The sequence below is a fragment of the Ambystoma mexicanum genome, chromosome 5q, assembly GCF_040938575.1.
Source record: "Ambystoma mexicanum isolate Mex_15411 chromosome 5q, UKY_AmexF1_1, whole genome shotgun sequence".
Taxonomy (NCBI): Eukaryota; Metazoa; Chordata; class Amphibia; order Caudata; family Ambystomatidae; genus Ambystoma; species Ambystoma mexicanum.
Window position 1 is genome coordinate 850284582 of NC_090933.1, and position 16363 is coordinate 850300944.

The window sequence follows — 16363 nt, forward strand, 5'->3', positions numbered from 1 at the left end:
TAAAGTTGCCCAATGTCTTTAAACGCACCTTCTTTTGTCTTTCAGAAGCGGGATGCAGCCCCGAAGGCCTCCGGAGCGTGCGAAGAGCTGGTAAGCTTTTGTCTTTCAGATGCCGGAATGCAGTGCGAAGACCTCCGGAGCATGCTAAGAGTAGGTAAGCCTTTGTCTTTCAGATGCCGGAATGCAGCGCGAGGCGTTGGTGACAGCCGATGGACCAGGTAAGAGATGCGCTGCCACTGAAGACCGTAGTGCTAACCTGTTCTTTCTTTGTCTTTACAGGTGCTGCTGAAGACTGGATTCCAGGATGGTAAGCCTTTGTTCCCTTAGGCCCAGGATCAGAAGCAGAAGACACGATGAGCGTTCTGCTGCAGAGAATGCAGAATAACGCAAAGCAAGATTCATCCATCGGGTGTGGTTTAAATAGCCTCCTGTAGTGCTTAGGTGTCTCCTTCCACAGCCACGCCTAGGTAAGAAAAGAGTTCCTGCTTTCCAGAAGAGTTCCAGTGTTCTGAACCTAGGGAGTGGCTCCTGCCCCACCCAACAGGAAAAGTAGTCCCAAACAGAAGAGGATCAGGGGTTCAACTGGCAGGTAAGTAAGCAGCATGGTCTGCTGCAGGTAAGTCCACCCAAGCATTATGAGCCCGGCGCTTCCAGCGCTGACACTGGGCATCTTTATGAGCCTGGTGCCACTGGCGCCAGGACAGGGTCCAAAAGGTCCCAATTGGGACTGGCTGGCACTCGGAACCGGGGTTATGGGTCTGCTTCCAAGGGAGTCGGGCAAGTCCTGATCTTTTGGAAGCAGAGATCATGACAAGGAGCTGTTATCTATCTGCGGCAGTGCATTCTGTTTGAAGTACAGTTTGATGCTTGGATTGGGTGGGAAGCAAGACCTCTGCAAGGATGCTTGGACAATTTTGCATCGTTGGGAGATGGGTGAGGCACTCTTAGGTAAGGCCACATTCTCTGATCCTTTTTGGCATGACGGTTATAGATGGTATCGCACTGTTTTGGTGTCAGGATATGTGGTATTTGCAGCCAAGTGGGGTATGGATGTACTCCGGTCTTTCGGCTAGAATTCAAACAGGCAAGACTATGGGAGTGTTAATGGGCACAAGACGGGGCTGACCACTCTCCCCGTTACACTTCTCACTTCACATTTCTGGTGGAAACACTGGAAAGTGCATTAAGAGAGGATATTGCTGGCAGGGGAGTGTGCCCCTGAGGTGGAATACATTTTAGGAGGAAAATCGTTTAGTGTTCATGACGGACCAGACTCAGATTGCCCAGAATATGTTGACACTGATGAAGAACTATGGTGTTCGCACTTGCCTCAGGATAAGCTATGCTAAGCTGTGTGTTTTCACTCTATGTAGATTGGCTATGCAGGGCACATCCATCCTCCCAGCATTGCCTATATCTTGACAGGGCACTTCCTTAACCTTCCTCTGGATTTGAATACACAACTTTTTCAGCACCATGGGCTAATATCAGCAATGTTATTTTTGGGTTGTAAAGAGCTGTGGACTTCCGAGAGACCACCTATGGCTATGATAGGTTGAGTGGTGCTCAGTGGTACTGTCTCACCTGTTGTAGGCCTGGGCATGTCTGTGGATCTATATTTAGGGAGTTGGATAAGCTGTTGGTTAAATTGATCTGAGAGAAGGTAGACTTTGATTTTCATTAAAGACTCTCCAGAGACGTTATGATGCTGAGTAGTTAGGTCCCCCTAGAATTTGATCCTTTGTTCCTGCTTTTCAATAAAAATGTGTAGCACAGAGTCTGAACCTGGAAAGATAGATGCGGGTATCCCTGCTGGATATGGATAATTTCCTCAAAGGTGCTCCTCAAGTCCTCACGCCCGCTAGCAACTTCCCTTCAGACTAGGGTTGTAAACTATGGCTCCCCCTAACCCTATCTCTGCTCCTCTGCTATCCATGCACCCTGATTGTAGCCTTCTGGATGCATCCCCTATGCACAGCGATCCAATGTTTCCAAGCTAGGTTTACGCTTTATAAATGCCATTAACGCATTTATAGCTGAGAGCATGGACTACATTGGAAACATGCCCTGTATGGTCCTTCTCCCAGTTCAAGAGAACTGCTGCTGTAATTAATTTGAGATCCTGGGTGGGGAAGAGGGTCATTTGTTATAGCTACTGTGATTCGTCAGGAATCTGATCTTCCATATCTTTACTGAAATGGGGCCACATCCAGTAGACACGAGAGATATTTCTTGCAGTTTCCAGACTTGGCAGGGCTACGTATTTGCATAAATGAAGCCTCTGACACAGGAGGACCCAATGTCTCTTTGGAAACACTGGCTGACTGAGCATGCATGGGCTGTCCATTTCCATGGATTAGAACTGTAAATAGTTTGGGCTCTAACTTTCAGACAGCGGACAATATTGTAAGTAATAAGCATTTGATGCAATGTGGACTTTGGTTATAAAGCAAGTGGTCTGTTTATCTTGTTCACCATAGAGTACCAGATTAGAACTCCATTAGGATAAGCTACCTAGGCCCACAACTACATATTCCATTGGGAAGTTGCTAGAAGAATACTAATATGGGTAGTTGTGAAGAGGCTCGTGGCTAGGTTGCAGCTTGTTACAGCTAAATAGTTCTTTACTGGTTAAGTACGTCAATCTCTAGTACTGATCAATGCATGCTTTTATTTGTACAGATCTTTTTATTAAAGCTCCAGGCATAGGAATCAGTACAGCAGATGAAATAGGAATGTCTACAATATTTTCTTTAGAATCCCCAACACATCCATATCCGCCTCCACCGAACCAACTTCTGCTGGTCTGATTCTCTGATTAATCCCTCCCTAAACAATCACAACGAAACAGTAAGCATCCACAACATTGCATTCCCCTTTTCCTCGATCCCTAGGAGTACTTTTATTTATTTATTTATTTGTAGGGCATCGAAGCCTGCAGGCATCAGGGCGCACAAACACAGGAAACAGAACAAAAAAGACGGGACAGGTGACCAAGGTAGGCAAGAGAGTCAGAAGTGCAGCGGGTTCTATTTTAGAGTGGCATGGCTGAGCAGGGCGTTAGTTGAAAAGGACAGTTATCAATCTCCAGCAAAAGGGATTGTATTTCTTTACCAGCCTGAGCTCCAAAGGCAAGGCATTCCAGATTTTTGCCGCCTTGAAGGGGAAGGATCTGCCTAGACAATTGGAGGGGGCGAATTTAGGGAGGTTGACCAGCATCAAGGCAGAGGACCGCAGCTTCCTGGTGGCTCATAAAAGGACACCAGTTCTTTAATATAGACTGGGGTAGTACCATATAAAGCTCTATGGGCAAGAGAGGCAGCCTTAAATTCCAACCGGGAGGCCACAGGGAGCCAATGGAGATCTCGCCGGCTATCAGAAATATGATCTCTTCTAGCTTTCTTCATGATAGTGCAAACTGCATCATTTAGAAGAGTCTGGAGGACATGGATGTTTTTCTTGTAACAACTTAAGGAAATTCAAAGAACTGTTAAGAATAAAGAGTAGACCAGCTGTAGAGGGATTTGGCATCACGTGGGTGCTTACTCGAGAGACTGTGGTCAATCCTGTGTTTGCTGAAACTGCAAATACCAGAAGGCCTTCGGAAGGATGTAAAGGAATGGTTAATGTGGTCATAGACGGGTCTTGCAAAATCCTCTTTACATTCGAAAGACTTTGACCGACAGGTGACTGCAAAAGGCATGATTGGTGAAGTTGGCAAGAGTGAACCCTTGGCAAACCCAAGTTTACTACCACAGGGCGTCCTCCAACCATACCTCGAAGGCAAAGATCTGGGAAATGTTTTCCTAAACTTCGAACGCAGAGCTGGACAAATAGGGTAGGGGGAGAACCTTAAGAGATGCTATCTGGGACCTTGGTTAAAAGGGGAACTCCAAACTTCCTGTCAACTACTCAATCTTGCACAGGGAGCCTCCTTCCTATCCATCAAGGAAGGCTTGTTGAAAGGAGTGAGGCAAACCTGCAATTTTTATCTGCAGAAATTACGAGCCGTCAGGTTGAACCTGAGAGAAACTCCTTTAGATTTGGGTGAACGGGTGAAAAATACAGTGACCCTATGGCCTAATAATACAAATCTAGAAGAACTGATAGAGATGATTACCTTAGAACAATTTATAAATTCTGTACCCCCTTCTTTGTAAAAAACTGTCCTTCAATTGAATTGACCTACCCTTGCTATGGCCATTGAGACTGCACAAAATCACTTGGATGCGGCTAAACACTTCCTCCCAGCCCATCGATGAGTAGATCGAAGAGATCATAAACCCACCCTTCGGCCTCAACCCCAGGTAATAGATAAACAAAGGGGGGTCATATAGAGTCAAGGAAGGGATGCCTCGAGAAAGACTAGAGATCAGGAAAACTGATCCAAAAACTAAAGATGAATACAGAAGGAAGGAAGTAAAGGGAAGCAAACCACCTCCTTTGGTCTGTTTTTCCTGTAGAGACTTCTAGCTAGATATTGTCCCAAGAATGTAAAAGACAAACCAATGGAAATAGGCTGTTTGAAGGGTGAAGAGTGGAAACAAACCGAGGAAGAGATAGAGATCTTTATAATCTGCTAATGTCAAACCCCTACCAAGTTCACATACGAAAAGCATTGGGTGAATGGGAAACAGGTAAAAGCCTTAATCAACTCAGTTATCAAGCAGACCGCTATATAGGCCAATTTAGTTACAACACAAGACTTAACCCACGCGACAATGGTCTGAGCAACTTGGAGATGAGTGTATCCGAAAATACCAGTACACATAGAATACGGGGTAAGTCCTGTGAAATACCATCAGCCATAATTCCAGGGCTCTCTGAAGAAGTTATTCTGGGGCAAAACTTCCCCATCGTCTCTACTCTCTGACAAGAATCTCAACCCCCCCTTTGGCGATTTTCTGCCCCAGAGATCCTGGCAGGAAAATGATGACTCCCAAAACTCTCCAATATGGGATTGGGAAAACACAGAGCCAATAAAACTCAAGACAGCCTTTGAAACCCAATTCATAGGTTAATGTAGAGAGTCAGATAAGACCACTTCACCTCTAACTGTTAAAACTGATCAGTGGAATATGCGAGAGTTCCTGGACATCTCTCAACCCTGTTCTTTGACCAGTCTTAACAACAGGAACCCCAGCCAAGGCACAGGTATATCCTCCTCGCATAGGGGAAGGATATGTGAGAAACCTGAAGGTGTCTCCCTAGCTAGTCCCCTGGGATCTGTTATCCAGGTGGCCAGGACACGCCCATCGCTATTGGAACCAGTTCCTGGGGGTGGACCAGTGAAGGAGGATCACGTAGATGGGGGTCCTTGGGGAGTGGAAGTGGGACACCAACGGGTGAGACGTGGTATCCCCCTTCTTTGAATACCTTTTCCCCCTTCTACCACGTAGGATATTCCGAAACACTGCTCCCCCCCATTTTCTGACACGGATGCTTTTGCACACCACAGACAATGGACTAACACCGAGCCGTTTTCCTAACATGTCCCAATACAAGGGTCAGGCATGGTCAGGCAATTGATCAGAATCACACACACCTGAGGGCCCTTTCTGATGAAAATGAATCTGATACTCAATCTAGCCAAGTATGAGACAAAATTGTAATCTGTGATGATCTAAAGAAATAGCAAGTGGAACAAATTAGTAATTAATTTTACTGTATTCTCCCTCCTGCCAATCCTGCCTACCACCATCCCTAACTTCAGTCAGTTATTCAAATCTTACAGCAACGTAAATAAAGTGGCCCACACGCCCTCGCCGGTCACCAGTCACACTGCGAGCACACCGCGCATGCGCAGTGTATATGAAGTAAAACTTGGGTTTCTCAAGGAGATAGACAGAGTACTGTGCTGAATCCCAATGCTGCAATAAAGTTCCAATTCATCACGGAGCAAAGAAAACAGAACCTCGCTCCAACACTCCACCAGACACACTGTGAGCACACTGCCAAACAAAAGGCTATGCCTATGTAAGGTACCATTGGGACTACACCCCCACCATTCCGGCCCGTTCCGGCGCATTCCGGGTTTTACACACACCCACTTCAAATGCAGTTTCACTGCTGCTAAAGTGAATTTAGTTTTCGGAGACTGTTAAAAAAACATAGCATGCTTCTTAGCTTCTTTGATTACATTAATATACTAACAGGTGCCTATCGATAGCAGTATTATATGAATGTATTAATGAACTGCACGGGTCTGCAACCTGTGGCTTGCCAGATGTTTCTGGGCTACAACTCCCATGATCCATCATCACATTGGCTTTGCAGGCTGGGGCTAATAGGAGTTGCAGCTCAAAACATCTAAAGAAGTAAATGTTGCAGACCCCTGCATAAGTGTCAAACGAGATGTTAAAGAGAAACCTGTATAGAGGATGCAAGGTATTTGCGCAACATATATTATTGTAATGTAACTTTAGATGCCATCTTGCATTGCTGCCCGTTTTTTGTCACTTGCCTTTGCTCTGCCCTGCAGCATTTCCCTGACTCTCCTTTCTTGCTGGTCAGCATGACACCATATCTCTTTTCCATCTGGAGGTGCTAAGACGGTGGAGGCGGATATGGATGTGTTGGGGATTCTAAAGAAAATATTGTAGACATTCCTATTTCATCTGCTGTACTGATTCCTATGCCTGGAGCTTTAATAAAAAGATCTGTACAAATAAAAGCATGCATTGATCAGTACTAGAGATTGACGTACTTAACCAGTAAAGAACTATTTAGCTGTAACAAGCTGCACCCTAGCCACGAGCCTCTTCACAACTACCCATATTAGTATTCTTCTAGCAACTTCCCAATGGAATATGTAGTTGTGGGCCTAGGTAGCTTATCTTAATGGAGTTCTAATCTGGTACTCTATGGTGAACAAGATAAACAGACCACTTGCTTTATAACCAAAGTCCACATTGCATCAAATGCTTATTACTTACAATATTGTCCGCTGTCTGAAAGTTAGAGCCCAAACTACTTACAGTTCTAATCCATGGAAATGGACAGCCCATGCATGCTCAGTCAGCCAGTGTTTCCAAAGAGACATTGGGTTCTCCTGTGTCAGAGGCTTCATTTATGCAAATACGTAGCCCTGGCAAGTATGGAAACTGCAAGAAATATCTCTCGTGTCTACTGGATGTGGCCCCATTTCAGTAAAGATATGGAAGATCAGATTCCTGACGAATCACAGTAGCTATAACAAATGACCCTCTTCCCCACCCAGAATCTCAAATTATTTACAGCAGCAGTTCTCTTGAACTGGGAGAAGGACCATACAGGGCATGTTTCCAATGTAGTCCATGCTCTCAGCTATAAATGCGTTAATGGCATTTATAAAGCGTAAACCTAGCTTGGAAACATTGGATCGTTGTGCATAGGGGATGCACCCAGAGGGCTACAATTAGGGTGCATGAATAGCAGAGGAGCAGAGATAGGGTTAGGGGGAGCCATAGTTTACAACCCTAGTCTGAAGGAAAGTTTCTAGCGGGCGTGAGGACTTGGTCAGCATGACACCATATCTCTTTTCCATCTGGAGGTGCTAAGAACGCAGTCATTTGCTATCGCAGTACGGCTCTGAGAAAGTATCTTGTGCTTTCCTTGCACAAGATGAGAACTCGAAAGACCCAGCAGGGAGGCTTTACAGTCGGTTATTATGTCCAGGCAGCTTGTGTCTCTGTGATGTATGGTCTGGGAGGGCGGGGGAACTGACTGGCTTTATTGCATTCTGCGTTGCTGGAGGGGAATGGGGGGGGGGCTGAGGGGGCTATAGCCCCTGGTCTTTTGGGTGTAGCCCCGGATAGAAGCTCGGGTGCTACAACCGAAAAGCTAGCTAGCCCCGGGTCCCATCAGTCCTGACATTAGCATAGCCCGGATCTTTTCCAGAGCTAGCAACACTGCTTGAGGGATTACGAATACTGAAAACATGGTGAGGTGCTGCAAAGTCCAGTGTATTCTCACTTGGAAACTGACCCCTGTGTGTGGATCTGCCCTTTCGCGTGTGTTCCTCCTCGGTACTTTTCACCTCGCAGAGCGCAGAGTTGGGTGGCATCCTGTAGGGGGCCAGGAGGACGATCTCTGGCCTTGTCACTTCCCAAGAGAAACTGATGCAGAGTTTCTGCATGTGCACATGAAACACATGATACTTTTTTATCTAAAATGTATCAGATTTACAGCTCAGCTGCTTGTGCATCTGTAGACATTGCAAAGCGGAAGCACACACATATCCACTACATGGATGGTAGTGATTATGTTGCATAAACACACAGCTTGGAATCTCTCTGGTGTAGTTGCTGACATAACAAAAAAGCATAGGAAAATTACATAGTTATTGATGGCCTTCTGTCACATGTTTTCCAGTTGGGGAATCAAGCAATGGTTCAACCGTGGTGAAGTTCCATTTCCAATATTAAATGGCCTTAGGTAAATAATAAAGAAACAAGGTACAACAAAATTCATATTCCTCAGAAAGCCAGACCTTTAAACAAATGTTCATTCATTTGAAATACACAAAAGCAGTAATTTTGTAAAAGCTGACGAATCACACTTTCTCCTTTACCTTACAGCGCATCACATATTTCTATTGGTCATTTATTAATGTTATTGGCCATTTATTATGCACCTATACACCCAAGGAGCAACAAGGCAAAGAGGGTTGGGGGGAGGGTTGATCGATCATACTAGGTCTTCTACATACAGATTGTGCAAGTGCAGGCTGTCTATAACGCACGCGCTTAATCCTGAGATTGGTTTCAAGCGCGGATCTGGGATTCGAACCTGTGTTCAGTGTGGTCTTGCTACCAACACCCGCGCGTTGCCACAGAGCTATCCTCCTTTCAGTGGTGGCATAACAAAAAAGCATAAGACAGTGAGTGCATAGTTATTGATGGCCTTCTGTCACATGTTTTCCAGTTGGGGAATCAAGCAATGGTTCACATATCAAATGCTAACAATTTAAACATAAAATATAAAACCTGGCATAAACGTATCAAACAGTTGTGACACTTGTAAAAAATATTATTGAACGTGTTTTATTTTGCCAAAATTATGTTTTACAAAATATTAAAACAACATTTAATATAATACATGAACACATCTACCACATGTGCAGACTATCTTGATAGCTTTCTCCCTTTGTATACATAGTTTAGGCATGCGTACATTGGCGAACGTAGATGCAAAACTAACTGCAAAACAAACTGCATTTGATCTGGTGCATTTAGTATTCATTTGTCTAAGAGCGTTACACTTTATTCCTTCCACCCTGTTCTCCTTCCTTTGTTCCTCAATGTTCCATCATGGATTTGTTCAAGTTATATATGTAAAGACATCCTCTTGGCAGAGTCAAGAATGGCTGGACCGGTCTATGCAAAGCTGTGCTCTGGATAACTGACCGGCATGCCTCCCCAGGACTGTGCTTCACGGAGGAAGAGCCAGCCCAAACTATAGGCAAATGCCCACAAGAAATATGCTCCCTGATGCGTCCTTGCAAAACCCTGCATCCCAACCTGCAACAAAGGACAAGAAGATAAGAACTTAGATATATATATATATACATACATATATAAATATTACCATTGACAACACACCTCTTGGTCACTTTTTGTCTTCCTATATATTTGAAAATTCGTCCATAATATAAAAAATTAGCCAGATTCAATCACGGCTAATTTGCCACCAGATCATATATCATGCCACATAAATATAGATAACGGATACGATAACTTCATGAACAGAATGTTACACACCATTTTCCAAAATACATTTACAGAGAGTGTTTTTGTAATTAATCACAGTACAGAAGCTTGTAAAAAGTCTGTGAAGTCACATCAGCTGATGATGCTACTGGGCTCTTCCAAGGCCCTGGAGTGTTGAGTAAAAGATGCAGAGGGCCACTTTAGGCACTGCAGTGTCCAGCCAACTTCCTGGGAAAAAGAATCCTGAAAGAGAATGGCCCATTAGTGTTCCCCTACAGGGGGGAAAGAATCCTGGCGAAGCTGCCTCTCTACCTGGGGCTTCTCTGGGAGCAATCATAGACACGATTTGGAAATTTCTAGGTAAGGAGGAGATCCTGGACTGTACTAAGCTGCATGGCAACATCACCCACAGGAATAGTATACTTTCAATACTTCCTGTCTTCACTCAAGCAGTTCCGAAAGCATGAGGCACGTTCTAGGAGATGAAGCCTATTCTGCAGTAGAACCGAACAAAACCCATTCTTCTCTGATCAGCAAAGATGAGAGTGATTACTAGTGGGAATGCCCCTTTATGATCAACGACTGGTTGAAAACACTGAATCTGTTGTGGCCTGAATATAAATGCCATACTGTATTCATAAGATTTCAATATTTTAAAAGATATTAGATTTAATTGTGAAATGATTAATTCAATAAATGACTTTTTTAATGTATGAATACATTTGCTGTGGAATTTATATTGTATCATATATATCGTTTTTGTAAAAATCCACTCGTGAAAGATTTAAAATGCTGAAACCAAAACATAATTAAAAATGAATATATACATTAATACCATCCAAGAGATATGACTCGTTACACTACCAAGATGCACTATTGGACTGGCCCAAACTCTGGATTTTCAAGGTATCAAAATGCAGATTGTCCATTGAAGAGATCCCCAACTAGGTCAATAAATAGTGTGTTAACTTAAGATCTTTTGGCGTGTGATGTTGATGCAGATCTCCCTGTGGTGCATCTGGAACCGGGATCATCTTGATCCTCTTACCCATGAATGCGACAAAGGCCTGGCTCTGCTACAACTCTGCTAGCCACATCTGGGAGAGCGAGGGGATTTATATTGAGGCATCATTATGTACACAGGAAATTGTAGTGTTTTTCATGTTGACTGTTCTGCAATCATTAGGAGAGGATGGGACCTGTCTTTGTACATACATCAATTACTGTTTATCTCCTGATGATGTTCTGAGCACTTGTTTGCGGTTCTCCATTGGACGTGTTTTTCACATGCCTCTGTGCTAGGAGCTGTTATCTATCTGCGGCAGTGCATTCTGTTTGAAGTACAGTTTGATGCTTGGATTGGGTGGGAAGCAATACCTCTGCAAGGATGCTTGGACAATTTTGCATCGTTGGGAGATGGGTGAGGCACTCTTAGATAAGGCCACATTTTCTGATCCTTTTTGGCATGACGGTTATAGATGGTATTGAACTGTTTTGGTGTCAGGATATGTGGTATTTGCAGCCAAGTGGGGTATGGATGCACTCCGATCTTTCGGCTAGAATTCAAACAGGCAAGCCGGTGGGAGTGTTAATGGGCACAAGACAGGGCTGTCCACTCTCCCTGTTACACTTCTCACTTCACATTTATGGTGGAAACCCTGGAGTGTGCATTAAGAGAGGATTTTGCTGGAAGGGAGTGTGTCTCTGAGGTGGAATACATTTTAGGAGGAATATTGTTTATTGTTCATGACGGACCAGACTCAGATTGCCCAGAATATGTTGACACTGATGAAGAACTATGGTGTTCGCACTTGCCTCAGGATAAACTAGGCTAAGCTGTGTGTTTTCACTCTATGTAGATTGGCTATGCAGGGCCCATCCATCCTCCCAGCGTTGCCTATATCTTGACAGGGCACTTCCTTAACCTTCCTCTGGATTTGAATACACAACTTTTTCAGCACCATGGGCTAATATCAGCAGTGTTATTTTTGGGTTGTAAAGAGCTGTGGACTTCCAAGAGACGACCTCTGGCTATGATAGGTTGAGTGGTGCTCAGTGGTACTGTCTCACCTGTTGTAGGCCTGGGCATGCCTGTGGATCTATATTTAGGGAGTTGGATAAGCTGTTGGTTAAACTGATCTGCGAGAAGGTAGACTTTGATTTTCGTTAAAGACTCTTCAGAGACGTTATGATGCTGAGTAGTTAGGTCCCCCTAGAATTTGATCCTTTGTTCCTGCTTTTGAATAAAAATGTGTAGCACAGAGTCTGAACCCAGAAAGATAGATGCGGGTATCCCTGCTGGATATGGATAATTTCTTCAAAGGTGCTCCTCCAAGTCGTCACACCCGCGCCCAACTTTCCTTCAGACTAGGGTTGTAATCTATGGCTCCCCCTAACCCTATCTCTGCTCCTCTGCTATCCATGCACTGTAATTGTATCCCTCTGGGTGCATCCCCTATGCACAGCGATCCAATGTTTCCAAGCTAGGTTTACGCTTTATAAATCCCATTAACGCATTTATGGCTGAGAGCATGGACTAGATTGGAAACATGACCTGTATGGTCCTTCTCCCAGTTCAAGAGAACTGCTGCTGTAATTGATTTGAGATCCTGGGTGGGGGAGAGGGTCATTTGTTACAGCTGCTGTGATTTGTCAGGAATCTGATCTTCCATACCTTTACTGAAATGGGGACACATGCAGTAGACACAAGAGATATTTCTTGCAGTTTCCAGACTTGGCAGGGCTACGTATTTGCATAAATGAAGCCTCTGACACAGGAGGACCCAATGTCTCTTTGGAAAGACTGGCTGACTGAGCATGCATAGGCTGTCCATTTCCATGGATTAGAACTGTAAATAGTTTGGGCTCTAACTTTCAGACAGTGGACAATGTTGTAAGTAATAAGCATTTGATGCAATGTGGACTTTGGTTATAAAGCAGGTGGTCTGTTTATATTGTTCACCGTAGAGTACCAGATTAGAACTCCATTAGGATAGGCTACCTAGGCCCAAAACTACATATTCCATTGGGAAGTTGCTAGAAGAATACTAATATGGGTAGTTGTGAAGAGGCTCAGGGCTAGGTTGCAGCTTGTTACAGCGAAATAGTTCTTTACCGGTCAAGTACATCAATCTCTAGTACTGATCAATGCATGCTTTATTTGTACAGATCTTTTTATTAAAGCTCCAGGCATAGGAACCAGTACAGCAGATGAAATAGGAATGTCTACAAGCTTTTCTTTAGAATCCTCAACACATCTATATCCGCCTCCACCGAACCAACCTCTGCTGGTCTGATTCTCTGATTAATCCCTCCCTAAACAATCACAAGGAAACAGTAAGCATCCACAACATTGCATTCCCCTTTTCCTCGATCCCTAGGAGTACTTTTATTTATTTATTTATTTGTATGGCGCCAACGCCTGCAGGCATCAGGGCACACAAACACAGGAAACAGAACAAAAAAGACTGGACAGGTGACCAAGGTGGGCAAGAGAGTCAGAAGCACAGCAGGTTCTATTTCAGAGTGGCATGGCTGAGGAGGCCGTTATTTGAAAAGGACAGTTTTCAATCTTCAGCAAAAGGGATTGAATTCCTTTACCAGACTGTGCTCCAAAGGCAAGGCATTCCAGATTTTCGCGGCCTTGAAGGGGAAGGATCTGCCTAAACAATTGGAGAGGACGAATTTAGGGATGTTGACCCGCACCAAGTCAGAGGAGCGCAGCTTCCTGGTGGCTCATAAAAGGACACCAGTTCTTTCATATAGACTGGGGTAGTACCATATAAAGCTCTATGGGCTACAGAGGCAGCCTTAAATTCCAGCCGGGAGGCCACAGGGAGCCAATGGAGATCTCGCCGGCTATCAGAAATATGATCTCTTCTAGCTTTCTTCGTGATAGTGCAAACTGCATCATTTTGAAGAGTCTGGAGGGCATGGAAGTTTTTCTTGTAGCAACTTAAGGAAATTCAAAGAACTGTTACGAATAAAGGGGAGACCAGCTATAGAGGGATTCGGCATCACGTGGGCGCTTACTCGAGAGACTATGGCCAATCCCGTGTTTGTTGAAACTGCAAATACCAGAAGGCCTTGGGAAGGCAGTAAAGGAATGGTTCAAGTGGTCATAGAGGGGTCTTGCAAAATCCTCTGTACATTCGAAAGACTTTGACCGACAGGTGATTGCGAAAGGCATGATTGGTGAAGTTGGCAAGAGTGAACCCGGAAGAGGAATGCTAGCAAAAAGGAGTGAAGCCTGAAGTCCTAATGAACAGTGTGTTGACAGAAGTGAACCCGATTGAGTGATGTCCACAGTGAATTGTTAAGCAAAAGTTGAGAAGCGTGAACCTGGCGGAGGGATGTCAACAGAAAGGGGAAAAACTTGAAGAATTGTTTAAAAGGACATTAAGATTTGTGAACCAAAGAAAAGCCATAGTGGACCTGGCAGAGGGAGGCTGATGTCCGAGTGGGGTCTGAGCTTGGAAGAGGGGGAATCCCGGGCTGAAGAACTATCACCCAAATAAGGAGAAGAACTTTTGGATTGAACTTGTGTTTCGGTACTTTGAACCTGACAGGCCCTCGAAAGCAAGAGAACATAGCTATCCAAGGTCCTGGTATCATTAAGGAACTTTCTAGGGATCTGAACCCATCACTCAAAGTTCATCGAGAAAAGGAACTGTTTATTTGATTGGGTTGAATACGATTTATGAGGGGTCTGTGCCCGGAAGAGGAAGATCCGGGGGTAAACCCATCACCCAAAGTATATGTGGAACAGAACTTTGTGTTGTTGAAAACATCAGACCTTCGAAGGCAAGAGACTTTTGTTGAAAGAGGGTTATCTATCAAAGAACCTGATAGCTGATACGGAACTGTCGGCTCATGCTGTGCTGTGCTCGAGAGATCAAATAATAACACTGGAGGGTTCATTGGATTCTTATTGTTTGTGTTTCAATAGAACAAACAGCATTATGTTATGTCATATTTTTTGTACACCCACCTTAATTAGAAAAGTGTACCATGCACACATTTGCAAGCAAAAACACAATTATTCGTTCAAACTGAGCCAGCCTTTATTAATTAGCTGAGAGATCCACCTAGTCCCGTGCTCAAAACGTGGGGAAGGAAGACCCCTGGCAATCACATCCTGACTTATTATTTGTGAACACTTCTTTCTTTATTGAAAACTCTATCCCACACTCTTTCTGTAATCAGCATAAGTATTGGCAACAGTTTTTTTTATCTGACACAAGGCCACTAGGACTGCCATATTTTTCATTTGATGGCCGAAGCTTGCTCCCATTTTAGCTTTAGGCTTAGGTTAGGCATTTTTCCACCGTGCATTTATTGTTCAATAAACACCCTTGAACTATGATCACTTGTGTCTGTCTTTACTGTTGCCACCATGAGTTCAATACATATGGTGTCAGGATTGGGATTTGAATGAACTGATAAAAATTGAAACCCATGTTAATAATTGTGGTACCACTGGAAAAGGAAAATAAAATAGTTGATCTCCTATATTCTGACTGTGTATCCATATTGAAAGAGGTGCTGTCCTCTCAGTTACTTATCTCATCTAGTCAACAGGATCTGTTCTTTAAGATTCAAGTCTTACTAGATACCCTTCCACTCTCTCATTATAACATACAACCGTGGGACCGAATAATTCTAAAATTTCAGCTGGTCTTTTTTTTCATCAGACTCAGTGCTCCAAAAAAATCCTCCCTCTGAGTTTTTTCCCCCATGGTATTCAGTCGCCATCGGTGGCAGGACCATCGGGGATAAAAATTGATCTATCCCAGTCCACTCCTTCTACCGACTCAGAGGATTTTGAAACCTTATCCGAAGGGGTTGAGAGTTGTTTCTTTTCTGATTCAGACAACTCAGGGGTAACCTTTACACCCCCGGAAGAAATGTCTGATTTAGTCAATACATTCGCCCAATTAGCGGCCCATCAGATACAGGCCGAAAACATACTCCAGGAAAATTTAACTAGACTAACTGAATTACAAGCAAGGCCTTTACTAACACAGGGCGTCCTCCAACCATACCTCGAAGGCAAAGATCTGGGAAATGTTTTCCTAAACTTCGAACGCCTGGCCGGACAAATAGGGTAGGTGGAGAACCTTAAGAGATGCTATCTGGGACCTTTGTTAAAAGGGGAACTCCAAACTTCCTATCAACTACTCAATCTTGCACAGGGAGCCTCCTTCCTACCCATCAAGGAAGGCTTGTTGAAAGGAGTGGGGCAAACCTGTAATTTTTATCTGCAGAAATTACAAGCCGTCAGGTTGAACCTGGGAGAAACTCCTTTAGAGATGGGCGAACGGGTGAAAAATTCAGTGAGCCTATGGACTAATAATACAACTCTAGAAGAACTGATAGAGATGATTACCTTAGAACAATTTATAAATTCCGTACCTCCTTTTTTGTAAAAATCTGTCCTTCAATTGAATCAACCTACCCTTGCTATGGCCATTGAGACTGCGCAAAATCACTTAGATGCGGCTAAACACTTCCACCCAGCCCAGGGAAGGGAAGCTCAAAGAGATCATAAACCCGCCCTTTGGCCTCAACCCCAGGTAATAGATAAACAAGGGGGGGTCATATAGAGTCAAGGAAGGGATGCCGCGAGTAAGACTAGAGATCAGGAAAACTGATCCAAAAACTAAAGATGAAAA

General features: G+C 44.0%; 1 protein-coding gene across 1 annotated transcript in view; it reads right to left on the reverse strand.

Annotated features, from left to right (window-relative positions):
- Positions 1–9007: 9007 nt before the first annotated feature.
- The window catches only part of LOC138498645 (type 2 phosphatidylinositol 4,5-bisphosphate 4-phosphatase-like), a 474081-nt gene continuing 466725 nt past the window's right edge, over positions 9008–16363 (reverse strand). The window contains exon 6 of the mRNA XM_069622342.1: positions 9008–9500. Within this exon, the coding sequence (XP_069478443.1) occupies positions 9357–9500 (144 nt within the window). The 3' untranslated portion in view covers positions 9008–9356. The remainder of the gene's footprint in view (positions 9501–16363) is intronic.